The sequence below is a fragment of the Macrosteles quadrilineatus genome, unplaced genomic scaffold (genome assembly GCF_028750875.1).
Source record: "Macrosteles quadrilineatus isolate MER2022 unplaced genomic scaffold, UCM_ALF_1.0 Scaffold_17__1_contigs__length_3442018, whole genome shotgun sequence".
Lineage (NCBI taxonomy): Eukaryota > Metazoa > Arthropoda > Insecta > Hemiptera > Cicadellidae > Macrosteles > Macrosteles quadrilineatus.
Genome location: NW_026542610.1, coordinates 290,230 through 313,392, shown reverse-complemented (window position 1 = coordinate 313,392; position 23,163 = coordinate 290,230). Strand labels below are relative to the sequence as shown.

The following is a 23,163-nucleotide window of genomic DNA, read 5'->3' as shown; positions in this document are numbered from 1 at the left end:
CCAATCACGTGCGGCCAAAACATCATCCATCTAATTTTATGTCTGCTGATGATAATGAAGTAAGAAAATCGTCAGAATGTCATTTAGAACTGTTTGTGTTTTCAGTTTTCTCTCCTTGGTCGGTGTTGTTAGAAAATGGTGTACTAAGTGACGTCTGGAAGTTGTTGGAAGTGATAATATTAATATACTGTGATTCGTTTGACGCCAAAGTGTTTAGCTCTCTCGTAGTAATACTAATAATTGCTTTATATTATTAAAATACTGAAAAGGATTGATCTAGCTCGGTAAGTAAGTTAAGTATTTTGCTCGTAGACCTAGGCCTATCATCGACTGTTTATTTGGTCGAGTTCGTGTCCAACTGGGTGGGAACATCATGGATCCTTTGATTCAAATTCAATCTATTAAGAATGTCTTGATTAACATATGCACATCTTATAAGCTTATTTCTGATTGAAGTGTATGCTGGGGGCTCATCAGTGTGCTACTATTGACCGACATAGGCCTAGTATAAACTTTGCTTATTTACTTTTGTTTTACACAATTGTTAAACACCTTAAGCCTAAGGGCAACCTTAAGTTGGTAATTAACTTAATATACCCTTTCAAAAACATCAGTATGTTAGCCTAGCCTACTAACTCGATGACCTTCTGGTTTTGTTTGACTAAGTAAGTTAATTTAACTCTAGAAATGGTTAACTTATTGTTGGTTTTGGTTCTGTCTTAAGTCTTCTCCAGCCTATTGTAGAGTGTGAGTAGGTAGGCCTAAATGACATAAGTTACCGTAAGTAGGCTACAATGTTTTTTTAATAGGCCTTCTAGGTCTAAGGTTGCCATACCCCCCCTGCGGTTTCGGGGTTAGAATAGAACCGCAGCCTTCCCGGGCTTGTCATAAGAGGCGACTAAAAGGGTGACCGACGCTCTCACTGGGAGTCCTTGGGAGTGCCCCTGTTGTGTTTGCAGGGGTTGATGTGTGCTCTGCACTGCCGATGGGCATTCTCAGTGAGTCGTGAGAAGCCGAATGAGTGTAGGACAGATACTAAAGTGCAGCTGTCACTGGGTGTATTTTTAGTCCCAGTGTCCCAAAAAGGTGCAGTTTTGCAAAATCCACAAAAAATTTTAGATTTCATTAAAAGAGATGTTCTCTTTAGGGATATTGTGTGTCAGGCTGTTGATGGTTGGCACAACTCAACTGCTCAACTTACCATAATTGCAAACTGAAGCCTCCAGCCGGGTCATTCCATATGAAATCAACTAATAAAAAATTATTTTCAACCTGACCATCTTAAATTTTAATGAAATTTTGCATACATGTAGTATTTTGAGTCCTGAATCCAAATATGCTTTTTAAAAAAATCTATCTTTTATAGTTTTTATGATATAAATATTTGAAAATGGTAAAAATTGGCCGTGCGCGCATATCTAAAATGTTGTCTAGGATGAGTTCTATTAATCCTATCAAGTTGTACAATGGCTCATTTTAAAGAGGATTCAAATGCCTTTAATATGATACCAAACTCAACCTACTGTGGTAAAAATTATTTTTTTTTTTAATTTCAAAATATGTTTTGAAAAAAAATTTAAGATAGTGTTTTTTGAAAAATTTGAAAATTACATATATTAAAGAATGTAATCTAGTAAGTACATTATAAAAATTTCAAAATGGGATGATAATGGGATCAGCAGTTATGATAAAAATACTTGACTATGGTTCACTGTTTCCAAGCATTTCGGCGCATACAGCGTTTAAGTACTAACCTAAATGTATCATTAAATAAGAGTCTATTAATTATATGATTAAAATTAAAAATATCTGCCTATATTTGAATTATGTATGTCATATTTTGCTATATATAAGCTAAATCTAGCAAGTAAACAACATTATTCTGAAAGTTAACAGAGTTTCCGTCAACGTTTGAACAAATATGGACCAATGGGTTTTGGTTCAGGTTCCTCAGTCTTTTCCAGTTAGTTGTGTTGCAACGATTTACTGTAATCAATCTTTAAGTCTGCCTTTTCACTAGGCTGGAGACTCTAGTCAGCCACTAGATCTGTGCAAAATCACATTGTGAAGCACTTTACGTTTACACTATCAGGTTGCAGTGACCCATCTCGGCTGTAGCGACTCGGTCTTGAGACAAGAGGAAAGACTGACAAACATAAGTTAGACCTGTGTACCTGTCAAACAAATTACAACTTCTCAAGACGGGGTCGCTACTGCCGAGGTGGGTCGCTGCGACCTGATAGTGTAAACGTAAAGTGCTTCACAATGTGATTTTGCACAGATCTAGTGGCTGACTAGTGCCTCCAGCCTAGTGAAAAGGCAGACTTAAAGATTGATTACAGTAAATCGTTGCAACACAACTGGAAAATACTGAGGAACCTGAGCCAAAACCTATAGGTCCATGTTTGTCTGTCTTTCCTCTGATGACAAGAGAGAGAGACAAACAAGCATTGATAATTTTGTCACACAATATACTGTGATCAATCTATTTAAATCCTGTAGTAACCTTATTATTGATACATATATAATATTCCATGATAGCCTAATTATTTAGTTTTGGAGAAATGTCTGCTCATAAGTAGGCCTACCTATAAATAATGTATTCTCACTTTAATAATTAAAATTTTTTTAGTGAAAACTGATTTGTAGATTTAAATACCACAACCCACATACCACATTTCTGTATAACTTTTATTTTGATATGTCAAAAATTAAAAAAAGTTACGGAGAATTTTTAAAATGTCCATCCGGTTATTTTTTAACTTTGCAAGGGTATTTTTTAAATATCATAGCAGTCAAATAAAGGAATTGGATTATGGCTGCTAATAATAACTAAAGCTCAAAACATCTGTTTTCATTAGAAAAATCATTTAAAAAAATAACACTTAAAACTTAAAACCCAAGTATTTTTTTTTTTCATATCCGGGAAATTTTGCTCCAGAACTAAGGGTCGCGACGCCATAAGTAAGGGTCAGCAAATTGGGTAATTTTTTCTTTCTTTTTTTTTTAAAGTTATTACTGCTTACAAAGTAATCAAATCAGGTATTTTCTTAATCCCAGATAAATGGGCTATTCAATTATGGTTTTAAGTCATAAATCATAAACTTACTGGGTTTGCTGTAGACATGGAAGTTTGGACGACTTTTTTTTAAACTAAAAAAATTTCAGTGAAAAATAAGTATTTTTAATTTTTTGCAGAACCATAGTATGCACTATTAAATATTTTTTTAAGTAGAGTATTTATCTGGGAATAGAAAATTATAATAAACATTATCATTTAAAGATAAAATTAATATGAAAAAAAATAAAATATGAAAATTGGAAAGTTTGTTCAAAGTAGCCCCCATGTTCAAAGGTTGACGGAAACTCTGTTAACTTGAATAATGTTGTTTATTTGCTAGATTTAGTTTATATTAGAGCAAAATATGACATACATAGTTCAAATATAGGCAGATAATTTTAATTTTAATCATACAGTTAATAGACTCTTATTAAATGATACATTTACACTAGTACGTACACGCTGTATGCACCAAAACGCTTGGAAACAGTGAACCATAGTCAAGTATTTTTATCATAACTGCTGATCCCATTATCATCCCATTTTGAAATTTTTATAATGTACTTACTAGATTACATTCTTTAACATATGTAATTTTCAAATTTTTCAAAAAACACTATCTTAAATTTTTTTTCAAAAACATATTTTGAAATTTTCAAAAAAAATTAATTTTTACCAAAGTAGGTTGAGTTTGGTATCAGATTAAAGGCATTTGAATCCTCTTTAAAATGAACCATTGTGCAACTTGATAGGACCAATAGAACTCATCCTAGACAACATTTTAGATTTGCGCGCACGGTAAAAAACGCAAATTTTTACCATTTTCAAATATTTATATCATAAAAACTATAAAAGATAGATTTTTTTAAAAAGCATATTTGGATTCAGGACTCAAAATACTACAAGTATGCAAAATTTCATCAAAATCCAAGATGGTCAGGTTGAGGGAATTGTTGATTTGATATGGAATGACCCAGCCACAAAGGATTGGCTGGTCAAGCAAGTTCAGGAGCCGATTCCTTTCAGGGAAATCTCGCTACAGCTTGCCCCAGCCAGAGACCTTGTGAAAGCTGTGAAGGTATATTTATGTGCCCAGCCCTACAAGGTCTGCGTATGAGATCCCTTGGCCTATTGTTGGGAGATCAAAGGGAAGAACAGGTTACCTAGTCAAAAGGATCTCACGGTTCACCAAGGACCTGGGATTTGACGGAGAATGAGGACCTGTAAACGAGGGTGCACAATAAGCTGTTCTAGCTGCGATGCAATCCCATGGTAACTTGTAAGCCTGGCCCTCTGTAAAAAAAAAATACCCCCGCCGCAGCAAACCTGCAGACTAAGCGAATTTCCATTTGCCTGATTGGATTTACACTAAAATGCCTCCTTAAAAATATCACATTCATTCCCTATTTAAATAACATTAGTTTAACGAGTACTTAGGTTTGCTGCAACAGGGAGGGTAAAAAGGTGTTTTTGTAAAATGTTAATCACTTAGTATGAAATGAATGCATTATCCAAATTTGATTAAAATATGATCATAAACAAGCAAACTACAACAGTTTACTTATTCTCCATAAGAATAACATGGGAATTTTAAATTTACAGTTTTTTGGAATTTTCTCCGTAACCATTAGGCGCATAATAACGCTTCAATATACTAAATAATTTGTTTTTTTAAGCTCTACAAAATGGTTTGGAAAGAAATTGCTAAATTTTATGTTTTTTGGGTCAAAAATGCGAAAAACCTATTTTTACCCCATAAAACCCCCCGTAAACCCCCGTTCCCATGGTCCGATCATGCTGGATCGCGAACTCGTTCGAATAAACGTAGGTTTACACGTTTGTACCAAATTTCATCAAAATCGGATCATTTTTGCTCGAGTTATCGTGCTAACGGACACATATATATATATATAAATATATAAATATATAAACATATATATATATATATATATGAATTTGAACGGATGGTGTTTTTGGCCTCTAGGGACCTCGAAACAAAAAAAAAAATTGGTCCCGCGTCCAGGTCTTACCATGAGTACTACGGTAATAGCTTATTCCCTATATGGGAAATTCGCTAAAAATCACAAACTTATTACCTAATTATCTCTGTGTAAAAATTATCACTACTTAGGCTAGGCCCTATACATAATCTTGTATTTGCATGCTATATTTAATATAGGCTAGCCTATGAACAATTGTTATAACAATATATAACAATTCTTTTGTTTTTAGGTGAATAACTTAAACAATCCTTTGCCATGGAGGAGTCTGTGATTTTAATCGTCAAAGCGCCAAATCAGCAAATAGAAGATCAAACTATTCAATGTGAAATGAATTGGACCATCAAAATGTTGAAAGGACACTTGTCTGAAGTCTATCCTAGCAAACCTGTAAGTTAAATGTATATTACTGTATATGTATATCGAGAAGTTTGTAGGCCGTGCAGGTGACAAGGGAGGTTAAGTAGAAAATTTGTATAATTATTTTTTTACAAATTTAACTAGGCCTATGCTATTTTAACCCTCCGAGTGTCCATAGTTTAGGCCTTAATGTCCGCCTATTTTTGGCGCATTTGCAAGGTTTTATTAAAACGGATCTGAGAAGCTTAAAACAATGTTAATTCTACTGTTCTATATACCATTTTGTTTGGAAAATCATGGGCTTCAATATTATACATAAAACATAAGGAACATTTGTTTCAAAAAAATTTTTTAGGTAAAAAAAAAATATTTTGGAAAATTTAAAAAAAAAAATAAGTTTGCGCTCAATGAAATTGTATAAATTATAGGCCTATAAATATTTGAAAATAGCCACTTTGTTCTAAATTTTATGAGGATTACAAATATATAATAATATAAGGAAGTAGATTTGCAAATAAATAAGTTACCGGTGTGGGCAAAAAACAGATTTCAGTACATAGCGTTTAGCTAAGAATGCATAGCCTAACCATAGCTAGGAATCTGGCTGATAATTTACATCAATATCACTACCTACTTCTTCAGGATCATCAACCAGCCCTTCAAAATCACTAAAATCTTCTTATAATGCACCACGTATATCACTACTTTTGATTTTTAACACTAAAACAATGATAAACGTAATAAAACACATCAGTCATCGGTCCGAGGGTAACCTAGCTGTTTAGAAATACGCACGTCAGCTGTCTGCTACAATAACGATCGGCTCGGAGAACATACAGCGCTGAGACAGACCTCTGGAGAAAGCGTAGAATATAACGAAAAGAACGATACCTAACTCGATCCAGTTCAATCCGATTCAGTCAGTCATAGAGCCTTCGCCGTAAACGATGTTCGTGCGTTGAAAAATCGACGCGTGACACTACACAAAGTGTGTTGCGCGTCGATTTTACGACGATGGACGCTCGGAGGGTTAAATAGTGATGACTAAATTAATGTTACATTTTGGAACAGACTCAATGCAGGGAGAAAACTGTAGTCTACATAACTTACATTTAAGATTTTACATTAAAATTGTAACTGGCCATTATCTAACCTATAATTTTTATTTCCATAACTTACTATTGTTTTTAAGAATGCATTGATCAATACATAATTAGCATTCTAAGTTATATAGTGCTCTGTAAGCCTAATTCTGAACAAACACTAGACAAGTTACTGTTTTAAAGGTGTGGCCTATGAAGTTTTAAGAAAAAAATTAATTTCCCTGAAATCAGTAAACGGTTTTAGAGAATACGATTCCTATAGCCTACTTAGAAATAGCATGGCAGTTTTATTTAAAAGATTTTCTGAAGAAAAAACCGCTGTTTAAACATAAGTTGACTATCATAACCACACAATTTTCATAGCCTATGTCCCTCCCGACAACATGTTTGGGATAGCCACAAAAATAGGTTTGCCATATCACTATATTTTGCTGGAGATTACATACCGGATTTTAACACTCAAAATTTAGCTCCAGAAAATTTCCACAAAAAGTGAGGAATCTCCTTTTTTTTAAATATTCATTAAAATATTAAATAACGACACTTTTGTTTATTTGTTGCTTCAAATTTGGTCAATTGATGACTTAAAAGTGCAACTCTTGCACTTTCTACTTACGTTTTTTTATCCTGGTTTCACTTTGGCTAGCAACGTCCTGAGTTAATCGTCTGTTTCATCGTTCCCAGTCTTTCAATTCGATGCTGGTTTGCCCGAATGTATCCGAGTGGTCACTAACAAAGTCAAACCACGGCTAGCAGTTTGACAACGTTTTGTTTACAGTACGTTATTCGTTGTTTATAGTGAGATGCAAGATACAACACATGCTTTTGCGTACAATATTAAGTAGGTGTACCGATTGTAAAGCTCGATAAAAACATTCATGGATAACCCCCGTATATTAATAATTCTTGGTTGTTTATTCACGCTGGTATCATTAAACCTATTTAGGGCCTATAGGCTATTTACAATATTTATTATGCTCCACATGAGTATTCCTTAGCTATGACTGTGAGTGTCATAAGAAATTGCTCTTTTAATTTATAATTATTACCGGTACCGTAAGTTATTAGGCTTAGACAGTGTGTCATGTCATCTCAGCTCATATGTAGAGGATTGGATACATGTTAAGCCTATCTTGTACAGGCTATTTTAATATTATTTCTCTTACTTCTCTGTACATCTATCCTTAAATTAATGTTTCCGTAAAAATAAACTGCAAGTAGAACTTTTACCACATTTTATCTGGGTATTTATTCTGTCAAAAATGCTTTTACTTACATGTTTTGTTAGGTATTTTACCAAAACTTTCCCCCAATTATTGGTTGTTTATCTAATATTTGCATTGCTGGGTACCGGTAGTTAGTCATTAGTACACTAGCACTTCCTCATAATAAGATAATACCCCCGCCGTAGCAAACCTGCCGACTAAGCGAATTTCCATTCGTCTGAATTGATTTCCAATTAAATCTATTTAAATAACATTAGGTTTAACAAGTACCTAGGTTTGCTGCTACAAGGAAACTAATAAAGTGTAGTTTTAGTAAAATATTAATACCTTAGTGTAAAATTTTAATTAACATTAGGTTTAATTAGTACCTAGGCTTGCTGCTACAGAGAGGGTGTTTTTTAGTAAAATATTAATAACTTAGTATAAAATAAATAAATTTGCCAAGTTTGATCAAAATATATTCATAAGCAAGCAAACTACAACATTTTAGACCTACAATATTCTCCATAAAAATAACATGGGAATTTTGAATTTACAATATTTGGAATTTTCTTCGTTACTAATAACTGTTTAAAAACACTCTGATATACTTAAATTACTTGTCTTGTTAAGCTCTTTAAAATGATCTAAGAGAGAAATTGGAAAATTTAGTGTTTTGATGGTCAAAAATGAGAAAAACAAATTTTTACCCCATTAAACCACATGCCCATTGTCTGATCATGCTGGTTCAAGAACTCATTCAAATTTATTCCGCCTTACTCCTTAAAACCAAATTTCATCATAATTGAACAAAAATTACTCAACTTATCGCGTTCACGGACAAATATACCGGTATATTGATATATAGGCCCTACATGTATACAAATTTTAACAAATAGTGTTTTTAGCCTCTGGGGACATCAAAATGAAAAAGTAAATCGGCCCCAGGCTCAAGTCTTACCTCAAGACCTATGGTAGGCCTAATAGCTACTTCCCTGTAGGGAAATTCGCAAAATTGAGAACAAGCTATTGCTGATGTTATTTAATAACAAATTGAATGTTAACTTAAACATTTAAAAAAGACAATCTTACAAAATACTCAATCATTTAACTTAGGTACCAGTTTGCTAATCAATTATAATAAGCTTGTCAATTCTAAAGAACCATTTAAGCTTTTAATCAGTTTTGTACTTATTCTTGGCATTTTGCCTTGAATTATATGTAGGCCTACTTTAGGTTTAATGTGCCAACCGAATATTTTGAATTGATAAAACTCAAATCGTTGCAAAATATGGTAGTTTTGTTATGACTTGGTAACTATAAAATTTATAACTCTAAACATAACCAATAAAGAAACAATGGTTTTGATTACAAACTAGTTCAGTGATAAGACAGCAAGATAACAAAGGCTATAGTAAAAACAGTTGACAATTAGTAATTATTGATTAGCCTATCTGTGCAAAAATGGAAAACAACATTATTGTTTACTATAAATGGAAATTACTGGTTATGTTGTGAGATAGAATTTTATGTAAATAGAGGTATCATGAAACCTTTACTTTTATAGTTCAGTTAATTTTTTGAATCATCAGTCATAAAAAAATATGATATGCAGCTGTCACAAAAATTGCTATTAAAATTCATATGATTTTATTTTTAACAATGACAATATTTATCATCCTATAACACCAATAATAAACATAAACTAAAAATGGGTTAGTTTTATGATTGATAGTTTCATTGATTGAGTGGGTTCCATTAAATTCATGCTACATCGTAAATTATTTTATGCTATTGTCTAAACAAAGAGAAACAGAAGTTTGAATGGTATTAAAATTAAAGTTGTGCTTGAGTTTAGAAATTGGTAAGTTATAACATTGACTACTATGTACAGAATAGACTTACCATATAATGTAAACATTTTAAGCAAAAAAAATGTGCTACAATCTGTTAAAATGGTCTACCAAGGCAAAATAATATGTCCAGTACCGGTATAACATATTTTAATACTTTAGTAAAAACTCAACTTTTAGCATCCTCATTCCTCAACTTCTTAGGTCTACTTACCAATATAATTTTGTCGTGGGTATTTTTACATTTTTGGGACAGTGTAAAAAAACTAAAAATGGCAAAAATCTTGGACAAAACAAAACTAAATTTTATAGGCCTAAATACAACACAATAGACCAAAACTTAAATTGGAACTCCCTTGTTAAAAAATTAGGGCTACATTCAATAATATCTTATGGCTACCTTCAATGGTTTCACAACCCTTAATAACTCAGGGGCAGATCCAGAAGCAAAGTTTGCGGGGGGGGGGGGGAACTTCCAGGGGGTATGGAAACCCCTAGGCAGAGGGGGGTTTGGGGGGCCTTCCCCATAAAATTTTGAACTTTGAAACAAGCTTTTTAAACTATAATGACACTTATTAATAAGTGTTGGACACTTGTTAAATTGAAAGTAATTTTATTTACTTATTACATTGTATATTTTGACAAAAAATTCTTCGTTTGGGTGGGAAATGTCCCTGTGGATCTGCCCCTGAAATAACTGAAGGATGTAAGACCTATATTAAAACTTCAACCAAAAACACCTGTAAAGGAATACTTTATTCCACCTAGAATAATGACAGTTTGTGTCGGAATGTACAATGTATATCAAACCATCATCCAATTCAAGGAAAGAGAATATACATTGAAACCATTTGGAACCACTCATGGTTATAATACTAGAAATATACAACAATATTGCAATATTTACCCGCCCATAATCTAGAACTGTTTAAAAAAGAGAAACCTACCTACACTGGCGCACATTTTTTCTCCATTACCCCAAACCTTGAGACAGGATTCGAGTTGATTAATTTTAAAAAGAAATCAAAAACATTTCATAGTAGACTACCCAATGTATTACATAGCATAACAGATTATTTTTTACCTAGGGTTAAACTTAAAACATAGTCTTTGATACTTGAAGGGCTTTTAGATGTTTTGTTTCTTTTGGATGCTTTGGGTTTTTGTTTATATTATTAGTTGTATTATTTCATACATGATTGTTATTGTTTTTGTTTAACATTTATATTTTAACTTGTTCACAATTTATTTCAGCGCTCAGAGGACCAGAAGCTGATTTACTCTGGTCAACTGCTGACTGACAATGTCACTCTGAAGGATGTACTGAGGAGTTACGAAGGTCAACAGAATCACACGGTACATTTAGTCTGTTCTCCGCCCAAAGAAACGTTGAGATCCCCCTCGGCAAGTTGCAGTAAACCAGCGGCAATGCCCTCCACACAGGCCCGTGAGTATGATGCCGTAGCTGTGTGATTGAAATGGAAATTTTTTAATAAACGCATTCTCAGAAACGCTCTAATTTTAGTTTCGCTAGATCAGTCCCTTCTTGATACAGCTAGGTATCCACTAGTCACTGAAGTTGTGGAAGTCACTGATTTAATTCAAAGACATTCATAGTCATGGATTGTATTAGCTTATTTGTATATATCTCAGAGATGAAGTGGTAAAAACTTTACTCTATATTGTTTCATCGTAGTTAGAAGCAGCAATGAAAACATGTTTTTGTTTTTATCAAAAACATATTATAAAGACTAAAAAACCTAAATAGACTACTATATTAATTACTCTCTGTGTAAAATGGACATAGTAATCAACTCACGGTTTCTAAACAATTCTATACATATTCCCTAATAGAACAATTTTAATTAAGAACGGGATATTACCAATAAATTCTCAGTATCAGAGGTGGTCTAGCCAGGTTGGGTAGCCAGCAATGGCTGAAGCCCTGGGGCTAACAGGGTACCCAAATGACTTCAGAAATTTGGGATATTTTTTTCATATCAAATCAAATGCAGCCAATCTCAATCTGTGATATAATTTATAGCTACTGTGATAATTTTGTGTATTAGTTTAAGGATTTTTTTGACGAAATCAATTACAATATTGTATTGTTTAAAGATGGAATAAATGACTATTCATTGACTATTCATTGACTATTCATTGACTATTCATACTAACAAAATAGACAGTGATGGTGTCTTTGTGACTGCAGGAGATGATCTTAATTTTTCTAAAATCACCGGAGGCTGATTATGTCCCTATATCACGGGAGATGAAGAAAATTTAAATTTGGCCTCAATAGCGAAAGACAATAATTATGTCCATTTGTTTATAACAACATATTTTTGGAAGAATTTAGTTTATTAACCCATTGACTGCTATGTAACACTATATTGTTGTTTTATCAAATCTGGGATATACAGTAGACTCCCTCTAGTTCGGCCAACTCGGGACCGGACCACTGGCCAAACTACAAAACGGCCGGACTAACCGGATGTAGTGCATTTTACATAATCAAAATACAAATAATAGTATTGCGCAATCGTGGGATGTTAAGTCAATAACCTTGGTTCAGTAATAAAAACTGTAACGTTTAAATTCACGCTTACTCAAGCAAAACAAAAGTTACACAACACTGTACGTACAGCAATAAATCACGTAAAGAACAGAACAATATAAAGTCTAATCCTGCAAGCTACTGCTACCGTAGTCAGCATAGGCTACTACTACATGTTGTTTCAGAACATAAGAATGTCGATAAAAACATTAGACATCTCATAAAACAGCATAAAATCATAGTACACGTACTTGGTCTTAAAGATAATAACGACAGTCGTCAAATAGGATAAAAATAACAATGGATGACGTAAAACACCGCTTATTCTTTCTTCTTTGTTCTTCTATTCTTTCTTTGGTTTCTCTTCATCCACACATTCAACAAGTTGCCATGGTTACTAATCACCCAATCACAAACTGTTGTGAGATAGCAAACAAGTGCACAGCAGACATCAGTTGTGTAAAGAGCAGATGATTGTCAGTGCAAGCGGATAGCTTGACCTTCAAGCTAACGATGGCTATTTCTTTGTTTTGCTTCAATTTATTTTTGTCAAATAAACTGTGGTGTTTCAAAAACAATAATGGGGGAACCTACCGCATAAAAAAATGGTCCGAAATATTTAATTATACACTGCATTTCAACATATTAAACCGAAGAAAAACTATTTATAAAATGTTCTCGGTATTTTTGAGGTTATGTAACATAGTTTTACATAGGTAATATGCAACAATTCACCCATAGAAGCACCCGTCAACTAAACTGACATTAATTGTTTACTTCTTTGGCCGGAAACTAAACATTCTTAAGTTTAATCCTGTCGAAGGCAATTCACCCGTGACGATATGACTTGTCCCCCTCAAACCGGGCCGGACCACCCGGCGGCCGATCCAACCGAAGCCGAACTAGAGGGAGTCTACTGTAGAGAAGAAGGTTATTTTAACAAAAAGTAGCAAAACGGCCATTAGTGATCTGCATATTTCAAGGACACACGAACAATCACTTAGCTAAAAGATTCACCCAATCCGATGATTCGAGGTTTATTGAAAAAAAATTGAATTTAAAAAACAGCTGTTCATTCTGCTAAGCAGATCATGCTTTGAACTGCATTAACTTGGATGAACTTAAAAAACTTGGTGATGTCTAAAAATCTTCATTATCTTAAGAATAAACCTTTGCACTAGTGATGGGCGATACGGACGCGTATCGCGATACAGCGATACGATACGTATCGGAAAAAAATATCGTATCGCCGTATCGAATCGGACGTCTGTATCGCGATACGCGAATCGTATCGTCAAAAATATCGAAAAACGATACGTATCGTATCGTTTTCCCCCATGGTGGAAGGAAATTTCCCCCTCCCCTACCTAACCTAGAAACGGCAAATTTATGTAAGTACCTGGGGACCGAGCTTTGCTCAGGGAAAATCATTAGTTTACTCTGAAAACAGTCTAAGTATTGCAGATACATTAATCCATTCCCACACTCCAACACTGCTCGCCTTTACTACTTCCTTCCTTCACAACTCCCTACGTCTTGGACCTGTTTCCCTATCCTTCCCATAGCATTTTAGCATTGCAGACACATTAATGTAATTGCCACAGACAGTTCCCACATTCTGCACTGCTAGTGCTAGATAGAACGCTAGTGGAAGGAAATGGACTGGACTGGGATGGGACTGGTACATTATAAAGTAAAAACCAAAAATACAGACGTCAAAAATTCCTATTTCAAACTACACATCCACAGAGTACAGATTTTGCAGTTTGCTCGGCCTGCGCAAAAAAAGCTTAAAAATATCGTTTTGACATGAATCGTATCGCTCTATGTGCCGATATAAATACAAATATCGTTTTAGGCGATACGATACGTATCGTTTTTCAAATATCGTATCGAAATATCGTATCGTCCCTCGCGTATCGCGATATTCCGATACGATACGATACGTATCGCACATCACTACTTTGCACTAACTAGAGTTAACCTACAAGCTTTAATCTTTTAAAGTGATATTTTGTAAATCTATCCTCAGTAAACATCCTAAATCACTTTTAAATTTATTTTACGACTACTTGTGGTTTATTATAAAGCTTTTGTCCTATTATTAATCTTGTTTTAAACTATAGTATTTTTCCTGACAGCTCGACCCCAGGAGCCACAGTTTCAGACGCCCAGTAATGAAAACCTCCGTCGCAGAGTGCCCACTCTACCCCCCCAGCCACAGTGGCCCCCCGGCTATACACCCCCCACTTGGCCACCTGTAGGGGGGGTCTCCTATGACAGTGCCACTATGGCTCAACAGATGGCTTGGATGCAGCAGGCATATGCACAGTACATGACACAATACATGCAACTGTGAGTATGGTCAAGTGTGACAGTAGAAGCAAAGCAGGAATTGTATATTTCATTACTTGTACCAAAAGTGTTATGCCCAAGTTTCACGTATTAGGAGAAGTCAAGGACGGGAATAATTGGGGCAAGAGCCAGAAAATCACTTTCGGTACAAGTTATGAACGATTTTTATCATGATGTAAAAATACACGCCAAAAGAATAATAGACCTTCAGTAAATATACAACTATCAAATTTCTTAATTAACATTTTTGCTTTCTACCCCTAAACTATATATAATTGAGAAAGTAGGCTATTTTTTTCGTCAACATTTTTTGTTTTGAATGGTGGTTGTTTTGAAATGTGCTTTTATTGTATTGGTGATGTCGAGAAGACTGCTTTACGTGAAACCCCCTTTGTTATTTCAATATAATGTAAAATGGGCAGCCTTAAAATAAATTATAGCTTCTCCAATGTACACAAATTACAGAAAAATATTTCACATTGCAAATGAGAAACAATTTTGTATTCAAGCAGCACCATTTTTATTCAAAGATCAAAGAAGTGGCTCAGTCCTTATAGTCTGTTTTCCACAGCGAGGTGTATTTAAAAAAATCTAAAACTAGTATGCATCTGAAACTATAAGTAAACTTGATATTAAGGGAATACTTTTATCTTCAATTTGATTTATTTATCAATACAAACACAATGTCAAAAGGGCATTATTATCTACGTAAACAAAGGTAAAATTAACCTACTCCAAGGTTGTTCATGGTGTTGTTTATTCAACATGTGTTAACACAGCTGCAGTAAGTGTAAACAGCACTCATTACCTCTTGACTTGTTAACAAATTTTTCGATTCAGTTTCAATCTTAATGTTGTTCAGTACTGATCAGTAATGAGGTCAGTACTGATCACTGATCAGTTATGTGTTCAGTACTCATAAGTAATGTGTTCAGTACTGATCAGCAATGTGTTCAGTACTGATCAACAATGTGTTCAGTACTGATCAGTAATGTGTTCAGTACTGATAAGTAATGTGTTCAGTACTGATAAGTAATGTGTTCAGTACTGATAAGTAATGTGTTCAGTACTGATAAGTAATGTGTTCAGAACTGATAAGTAATGTGTTCAGTACTGATAAGTTATGTGTTCAGAACTGATAAGTAATGTGTTCAGTACTGATAAGTAATGTGTTCAGAACTGATAAGTAATGTGTTCAGTACTAATCAGTAATGAGATCAGTACTGATCACTGATCAGTAATGTGTTCAGTACTGATCAGTAATGTGTTCAGAACTGATAAGTAATGTGTTCAGTACTGATAAGTTATGTGTTCAGAACTGATAAGTGATCAGTAATGTGTTCAGTACTGATAAGTAATGTGTTCAGAACTGATAAGTAATGTGTTCAGTACTGATAAGTTATGTGTTCAGAACTGATAAGTAATGTGTTCAGTACTGATAAGTAATGTGTTCAGAACTGATAAGTAATGTGTTCAGTACTAATCAGTAATGAGATCAGTACTGATCACTGATCAGTAATGTGTTCAGTACTGATCAGTAATGTGTTCAGTACTGATCAGCAATGTGTTCAGTACTGATCAACAATGTGTTCAGTACTGATCAGTAATGTGTTCAGTACTGATAAGTAATGTGTTCAGAACTGATAAGTAATGTGTTCAGTACTGATAAGTAATGTGTTCAGAACTGATCAGTAATGTGTTCAGTACTGATAAGTAATGTGTTCAGAACTGATCAGCAATGTGTTCAGTACTGATCAGCAATGTGTTCAGTACTGATCAACAATGTGTTCAGTACTGATCAGTAATGTGTTCAGTACTAATCAGTAATGAGATCAGTACTGATCACTGATCAGTAATGTGTTCAGTACTGATCAGTAATGTGTTCAGTACTGATCAGCAATGTGTTCAGTACTGATCAGCAATGTGTTCAGTACTCATAAGTAATGTGTTCAGTACTGATCAGCAATGTGTTCAGTACTGATCAGCAATGTGTTCAGTACTGATCAGTAATGTGTTCAGTACTGATCAGTAATGTGTTCAGTACTGATCAGCAATGTGTTCAGTACTGATCAGCAATGTGTTCAGTACTGATCAGCAATGTGTTCAGTACTGATCAGTAATGTGTTCAGTACTGATAAGTAATGTGTTCAGTGCTGATCAACAATGTGTTCAGTACTGATCAATAACATCATTTTACCAACACACAACCCCAGATCCCAGATCTCAGAATGTCCTAAACCCTTTGAGACCCAGAGGTTTCTTTTTATTTTCCCGATCCTTTGGACATATAAATCTAAACTCTTTCAAACATGTATGGTGCATATACACACAACAAAGATGGATGAAATTTGGCCTAGTATACCTAGTTTGAGTGAAAATTCGCAAAGAGTCTACTCATCTGGTCAACTTTTAGCTGGCATCCACTGCTTGGGTGGGCTCTGCCACTAACTGATGAACTCCTTATGAGTTGCTTTGCAGACCTACCACACTTGCTGTCTCTAGACACACTCGGAAGGTCTAACGGTCCAATATACCAACAATACTGGTCAACAAAAATCCCAAGCTTAGTACTATAGAGCCATATTAGTCTCCTAAGTAGCTTTCAGTTGTTGTAATGAGGTTTTTGCGTAGTAATAATTGAAAATGTAAGTTTAGTTATGTTCCTCTTGCTTGATGCTTTGGCATTAAATAATTAAATAAGAACCATTCTTTATTGATACAATCAATTCGATCTTTTAGTAAGTCGATAATTGATCCATAGTCTAAATAATCAGTTAACAAAATCCTCAAGAACATTAAAATTAAAATAATTTATAAATAAAAAAAAAACTTTTTAAAATACCACCTTTTTAAACACACTAAAAAGTTGAAAATACTATAATTTATAAATATGTGGAGAGAATAAATACTTGAAGTTTTTAAAACAAGAAAAGTGGGGCACATGCAATGAAAGTGGTTAACACAGTAAATTGATATCAATTGTGTATGTTTTTGTGTAAATTGTTTACCAGAAATCTGTCTAAATGAGGTTTACTCTTTCTATGGATTCTTGCTGGCATAAAGTTTCTGTACATAGATTATTCCTTGCAACTTTGTATCTGAAATGTTGAATAAGTGAGATATGTGTCTCAGGATGGCTGCTGGAGGTGTGCCTAATGTGATGCAGCCACCTGGTGTTTCCCCCACTGCGGGGCATCCTCCGCAGGAACAAGCCCCTGTCAACCCCCCGCCCGCCAGTGAGTAACTAAGGCAATCAGCTCAGGATAATTCTCACAAGATTTGCTAATTGAGCTTTGATTTCTTTCAGTGAAATTAGTTTTTTGGAGTAAAAAGCACATAGCTTAGGAATACATATTATAGAAAGAATGGATACACAACTAATAAGAAAAGAGTTTGAGGTTGTTGAAAGCACACATAAAAGTTGACAACACAATAAACTTGATATTTGACCCTTACAAGTTTTTCTATGATGAAGAGTTGTTGGTTTGTAGGGTGAAATATCAAGTTAATTGTGTTGTTAACTTTTTTGTATGCTTTTAACTACCTGGAACTCTTTTCTTAGGTAAGTTAAGTATCCATTCCTTCTTCCTTAATGTATTTAAGTGACATCAGTGATTGAGATAGAAATTATTGTTGTTGTTATGTCAAGGTCACCAATGTATAGTGATGTTATATCTAAATGAAATACTTCACTAATATATTGAGGAGATAAATGTTGAGCTAAAAAAGCACAGAAAAATAATAGTAGCTAACAAAGGAGAAGTGAATCATAACAAAACATAACATATAACAATCCACTGTTATACAAATTTTAATTAAATTTCGCTTTTTACATCAAAATATTTGATTAATTTTTTTTACTAACACACTAAATTTTAAAGTGAAGAATGAGTGTTGATTAAATTATATGGTTGCCCTGTTGTTCACCAAGATAAGCTAGTTAATCAGAATTATGAATTAAATAGGGCCTACCCAAAATACAATGGAAAGGCTGGATCTTATTATATATCCATGAAACTCTAAAGACTCATCTTCTGATCGAACTGGCAACTGGATGTTTATTTTCCTTTACAGATGTAGAAGAAGAGGATCTTCGGGGCAACAGAGATTGGCTTGACTGGTTCTACATCATGAGTCGTACGTTGGTGCTCTTCAGCATTGTCTACTTCTACTCTTCACCTGTCCGTTTCTTTGTTGTTTTCACACTCGGAATCATCATGTACCTGTAAGTTGTTGTGTCTATTTTCTTTTATTTATTTATAAACAAACAAGTAAAGGATGAATTGAAAATACTACGCAAATTTGTAAATGTAATAAGTCTAGAATATTTTTTTTCTATTCATGGTGTATCCCTTTTTGTACCTCCAATTGCAACTCGACTTTGTTACAGTTGACAGTATGTTTAGTTTCTTGTAGTCTCCAGTACTAAAAGATTTACTGGAAAATGTAACCAGAAATATGTTTTACACCTGTCAGAACACATCACATGTCAGCAGCATTGCACTATCAAGTGTCGGGTTATTTTTTAAGGAAAGTAAATAAAATAAACGTCTTATAATACTTAAAACATATATTTACGCTTATACTGTTACTCACAAGACGGTAAATATACAAAAAAGATGGTAAGTGGTAATCAATTTCGATTGGACACTCCAATCATCATCATCAGACCCAATAGGCGAATGACAAGAATTACGACATAAAGAAGTCAAAGTTGGTCCAGGAGCAGGTGACGTCTACAAAATAGCGGCCATTTACTGGCGGCTGGTGGTTATAATGTGAACCCTACAGCTCTGCTGACGGCTGGCGATATTAACTAACGGCTGGTTAGTAGCAGCTGCTAAACAGCCTAGTGACTTTATGAACCCTCTTGGTGCTACGACTTGCTTAACAGCGATGATGTAATAATCGGCTTCAGTGAATTATCAGTCTTCAGCTATTCATATTTCATATCCTTTTTGAAAGAAACATAGTTTTATTTTGGTTTTAAAACTATTGGGGAAATAAATCCGATTTGATTTGATATAGTACGCAACAATACGAAGGACTTAATATCTGGTTAATGTGTCAATTAAGTCTAAAAGATTTAAATTATTAATTGTCGGTTCTTTTCGCTCCTTTACTGTTGCTACCAACAACATGTTTTATTCTTTGTTTATTTTGTAACAAAGACCCTACAAAATGTAAAACATGTGTAAAACATGTGGGTAGATCTACGTTTATGAGTTCCGTTTGCAATTCATTCAAACGTAATGCAAATGTAAAAAACGTAATGCCAACGTTGCAAACGTAATGTCAAATGTAATGCAAACGTGTACAGTTTATTTTAAAGATATTAGTTTTAATTTATGTTTTAGTCTATAGTGAAATTATTTTAGTTAGAAATTGTTACGTTTTAGATATTATTTAGTGTTCGTACGTATGATATAAATGCCAGTAGCATCAGTGTAAGTAACTATTTCTTCAGAACAAACTTTTATATTGAATCTAAATACTAAACAGTAAGATATTCATTTAGTACTAGTACTGCTGTAAAAATTAAACGATCTCATATCAAATAATATCATATGAAATCAAATCTCTTTAATATTTTGAAAAATATGGCACGAATTTGTTTACAGATATCAAGTGGGGTTCTTCAGAGCGGTACAGCGTCTGGACCAACCTGAGGAGCCACCAGTCCCCGCCACACCTCCACCTACACCAGACAACAACAACTCCCCCCCACCCCCGGCCCCCGCACCCCCCGCACCTCCGTCTACCCTCGCACTGACCTGGGCGGCATTCTCTAGCTTCTTCCTCAGTCTCATTCCTGAACAGCCGAATGTGTTGTAACAAAACTCCATGTTGCCATTCTATATGCACTCAATATACGCTCATCATTGTATACTTTGTATCATTGTATTTTGCTATGTAGATAAACACATTGTATATAGTGTAAAACTGCTGGGTCATAGTAGACTTTAGTCACTGTTTTGCGTGTGGTCCTTGTCCATTCTGAAACGTATAGGTTGCTATCTGGTCGAAAACTAATAATTTGTTGTCAAGTGAATGCTTGGGAATAATGTTTACCCTTAATTCATCACATTTTTTAAAATTGTTATTAGTTACGAAAAAGGCAACTGCAAAAGCACAAATCCCATTTTATCAATTGGGATTTTATAAATTCTTGGACTAGATTGCCCCATCCTCCTTTTTTAGTATGAATAAACTTATTTTTGGCATTATTTAGATACATTTTATATAGGCTATATTAAGGAGTTTAAAAAATATATTTGGGTTGAACACAAAGTAAAAATGTGCATAAAAACTAAAAACAAATAGTTGGAAAGGTAAAGGTTACATTTTTATATAAAATCAAAAGTTATTACAGTGATTTCATCCTGCAAAGCTACCTACATAATTCTGGAAGCTACAAAAATTATTTAAACTAAAGTCTATTTTGACCTAGTACATAAACTTTATTTGTACATATTGTAGATTTTGTGTGTTACATTACCATGCTTGCTATCAAGAAAATATTTTACTAACTTGTATGTTATCTAAATAAAATCATCATTTTATTATTGTAATATATAATTTAATTCATTAGGTAGTATCTGATAACATTACCAAAGCTAATTGTTGTTATTCATCTATATTTTATGCTTTTGTTGAAGCAAAAAAATATGTACAAGTTTAGGAAAGTCTTACAGTGCTTTTTTAAAGTGGTTAGTAAAATTATTTAATGAATTTAAAAACCATGTTACTGTGATTACAAATTTCTTGTATTAAGGTCGTTATTATCAGAACAAATTTCCTTTGATTTTGTCCGTGATAACTGTTGTTTTCAATAAATACACTTTTTACTGGATGGTTTATAGTTTTATTACCCTCCTTTAAACTTCCAAAGATTGATTTGTATACATTTTTTAACTCCCACTCCTGTTCATTCAAATCAATTCACGTTATCCAATTCCCATTCCTCCAATAATGAATTACTGTTCAAACACTACAATTTGTCATACGACCAAGTGTTGCCGCAGCCCTGAGCCTGCTCATGTAATCGTACTTTATGTTATAATAATTTTCCGTGTCATGAATGTATGTTTTGTGTAAAAATGCATCTTCAAACTGACGCAGGTGCTTCAACACAACGTAGCCAAGATTCAATTATTTAACTTAATGTGATGAAAAGCTGAAGGCCTCTAAAGGTTAAAACACACTCTCCACAAACAATGGGATAGAAAATGTAAGCTAAACAATATAATATTCAATCTAAGCTACAATCCTTATATTATTTTAAAGACTATTGGATTATGAGTAATTTACAATACGAATGGAATCCTCAGTCCAGATAGAACAGTACATGACATTTCTCTAATTGCTCTCTAGCAAATTCTGTGCACTACTAAGGTTTCCATCATAGAACTCTGGGCTCTTTTAAAATGTTTTACACCAAGACCGGGGATCTCTAACCTTTTCTCCTCGAGAGCGATATTGTAAATTTTTGGAGGGGAGGCGGACCAATCATAGTTCAGTGCAGAAAGTTTCCCACCTCCCCAACAAGCCCATATGAAGTCGTTGACTGATCAAGAGTTTAGAAGTTAGGGAAAGGTCAATTGGCTGATTATGATTATTATGTACAAGTATAGGGATCAGCTAGCTTACCTGAGTCTAGATTAGCCTTGGTAACACACATAAAACACATAACAGAAAACTTAATATTTCATCCCAGTTAGGGACTTCACCAGAAGGGAAGAAGAAAGAGACTCTTTCAGAAAGCAGTCTCCTTTGTTCTCCCATCTGATGAAGTCCCTAACTGGGACAAAATATTAAGTTTTCTGTTATGTGTTTTGCCAAGGCTAATCTGGTCTCTATCTACCAGGTAAGCTAGCTGGTTGACAACTATTATTGGATTATACTTGTACAATATTGTACATAATAATCCTGATCAAGAGTTATGGGTTGTTTTTGAGATTTTCTCGCTTGGTTTTTATTATCTGTATATATAACTTGCGTCCCCATCTCGATGATTGTTATTTGTTGTCGGCTAGCTGGCATTTCATAGAGGCCTAATGAAAACACAGGATGGCATAAATCTTTTCTATCTACTACAAACTTTAATTTATAGAATGTTTAATTGTAATGGCAACAAGAAAATGTTACAATACAGGAGTTTATGACAAGTGTGAGGTGTAAAAAGTACATTAATTTTTAATGGGAATATTGTGTTTGCCAGTTAAAATATCAGCTAATTGAAGGCTGAAATTTGTACTTCTGATAGTTAAGATTGATTTCAAATGTCCATCCAACGACACAGATCTATATTTAACCCTGCCACTACATGTCCTCTCCCAGAAAATGTTTCAAATTTAGGTAAAAATGCTAGATTTTATTTAATATTGTACATAAATTATTAATTTTATGTTTTTACTGCAAAATCTAAAAATGTGGGTTCTTAAAGAGGGGGGCTCTAGGCCCCCACAAGCCCATTATGGACGCCCATGCATACTTTGCCTGATTTGTTATATGTGCTGGTGTACCTCAACAAATTTGGAACTTGTTATTCTTGATATCCCAGATTGTGCTGTGACTTACACACTCAACAAAACAGAAGATTTTTGTAGTATAACTTCAACTTCCATGTAGTCCCTTATTGGCTGTATGGGCTATTCATTAACAGCCTT

At 34.0% G+C, this 23,163-nt stretch overlaps 1 protein-coding gene across 2 annotated transcripts; it reads left to right on the top strand.

Moving 5' to 3' along the window:
* Positions 1-54: 54 nt before the first annotated feature.
* LOC129005165 (homocysteine-responsive endoplasmic reticulum-resident ubiquitin-like domain member 2 protein) lies at positions 55-21,340 on the top strand. 2 transcript variants are annotated; one of them, XM_054433983.1, is made up of 7 exons: positions 55-284; positions 5,294-5,451; positions 10,837-11,029; positions 14,281-14,494; positions 17,627-17,730; positions 18,569-18,719; positions 20,116-21,340. In XM_054433983.1, the coding sequence occupies exons 2-7, from the start codon at positions 5,320-5,322 to the stop codon at positions 20,327-20,329; spliced, it is 1,008 nt and encodes a 335-aa protein (XP_054289958.1). In that variant the 5' UTR covers positions 55-284; positions 5,294-5,319; the 3' UTR covers positions 20,330-21,340. The 2 variants fall into 2 exon arrangements, with proteins under 2 accessions (XP_054289958.1, XP_054289959.1); XM_054433984.1 differs by lacking the exons at positions 55-284; positions 5,294-5,451 and adding an exon at positions 9,445-9,593.
* The last annotated feature ends 1,823 nt before the right edge of the window (positions 21,341-23,163 follow it).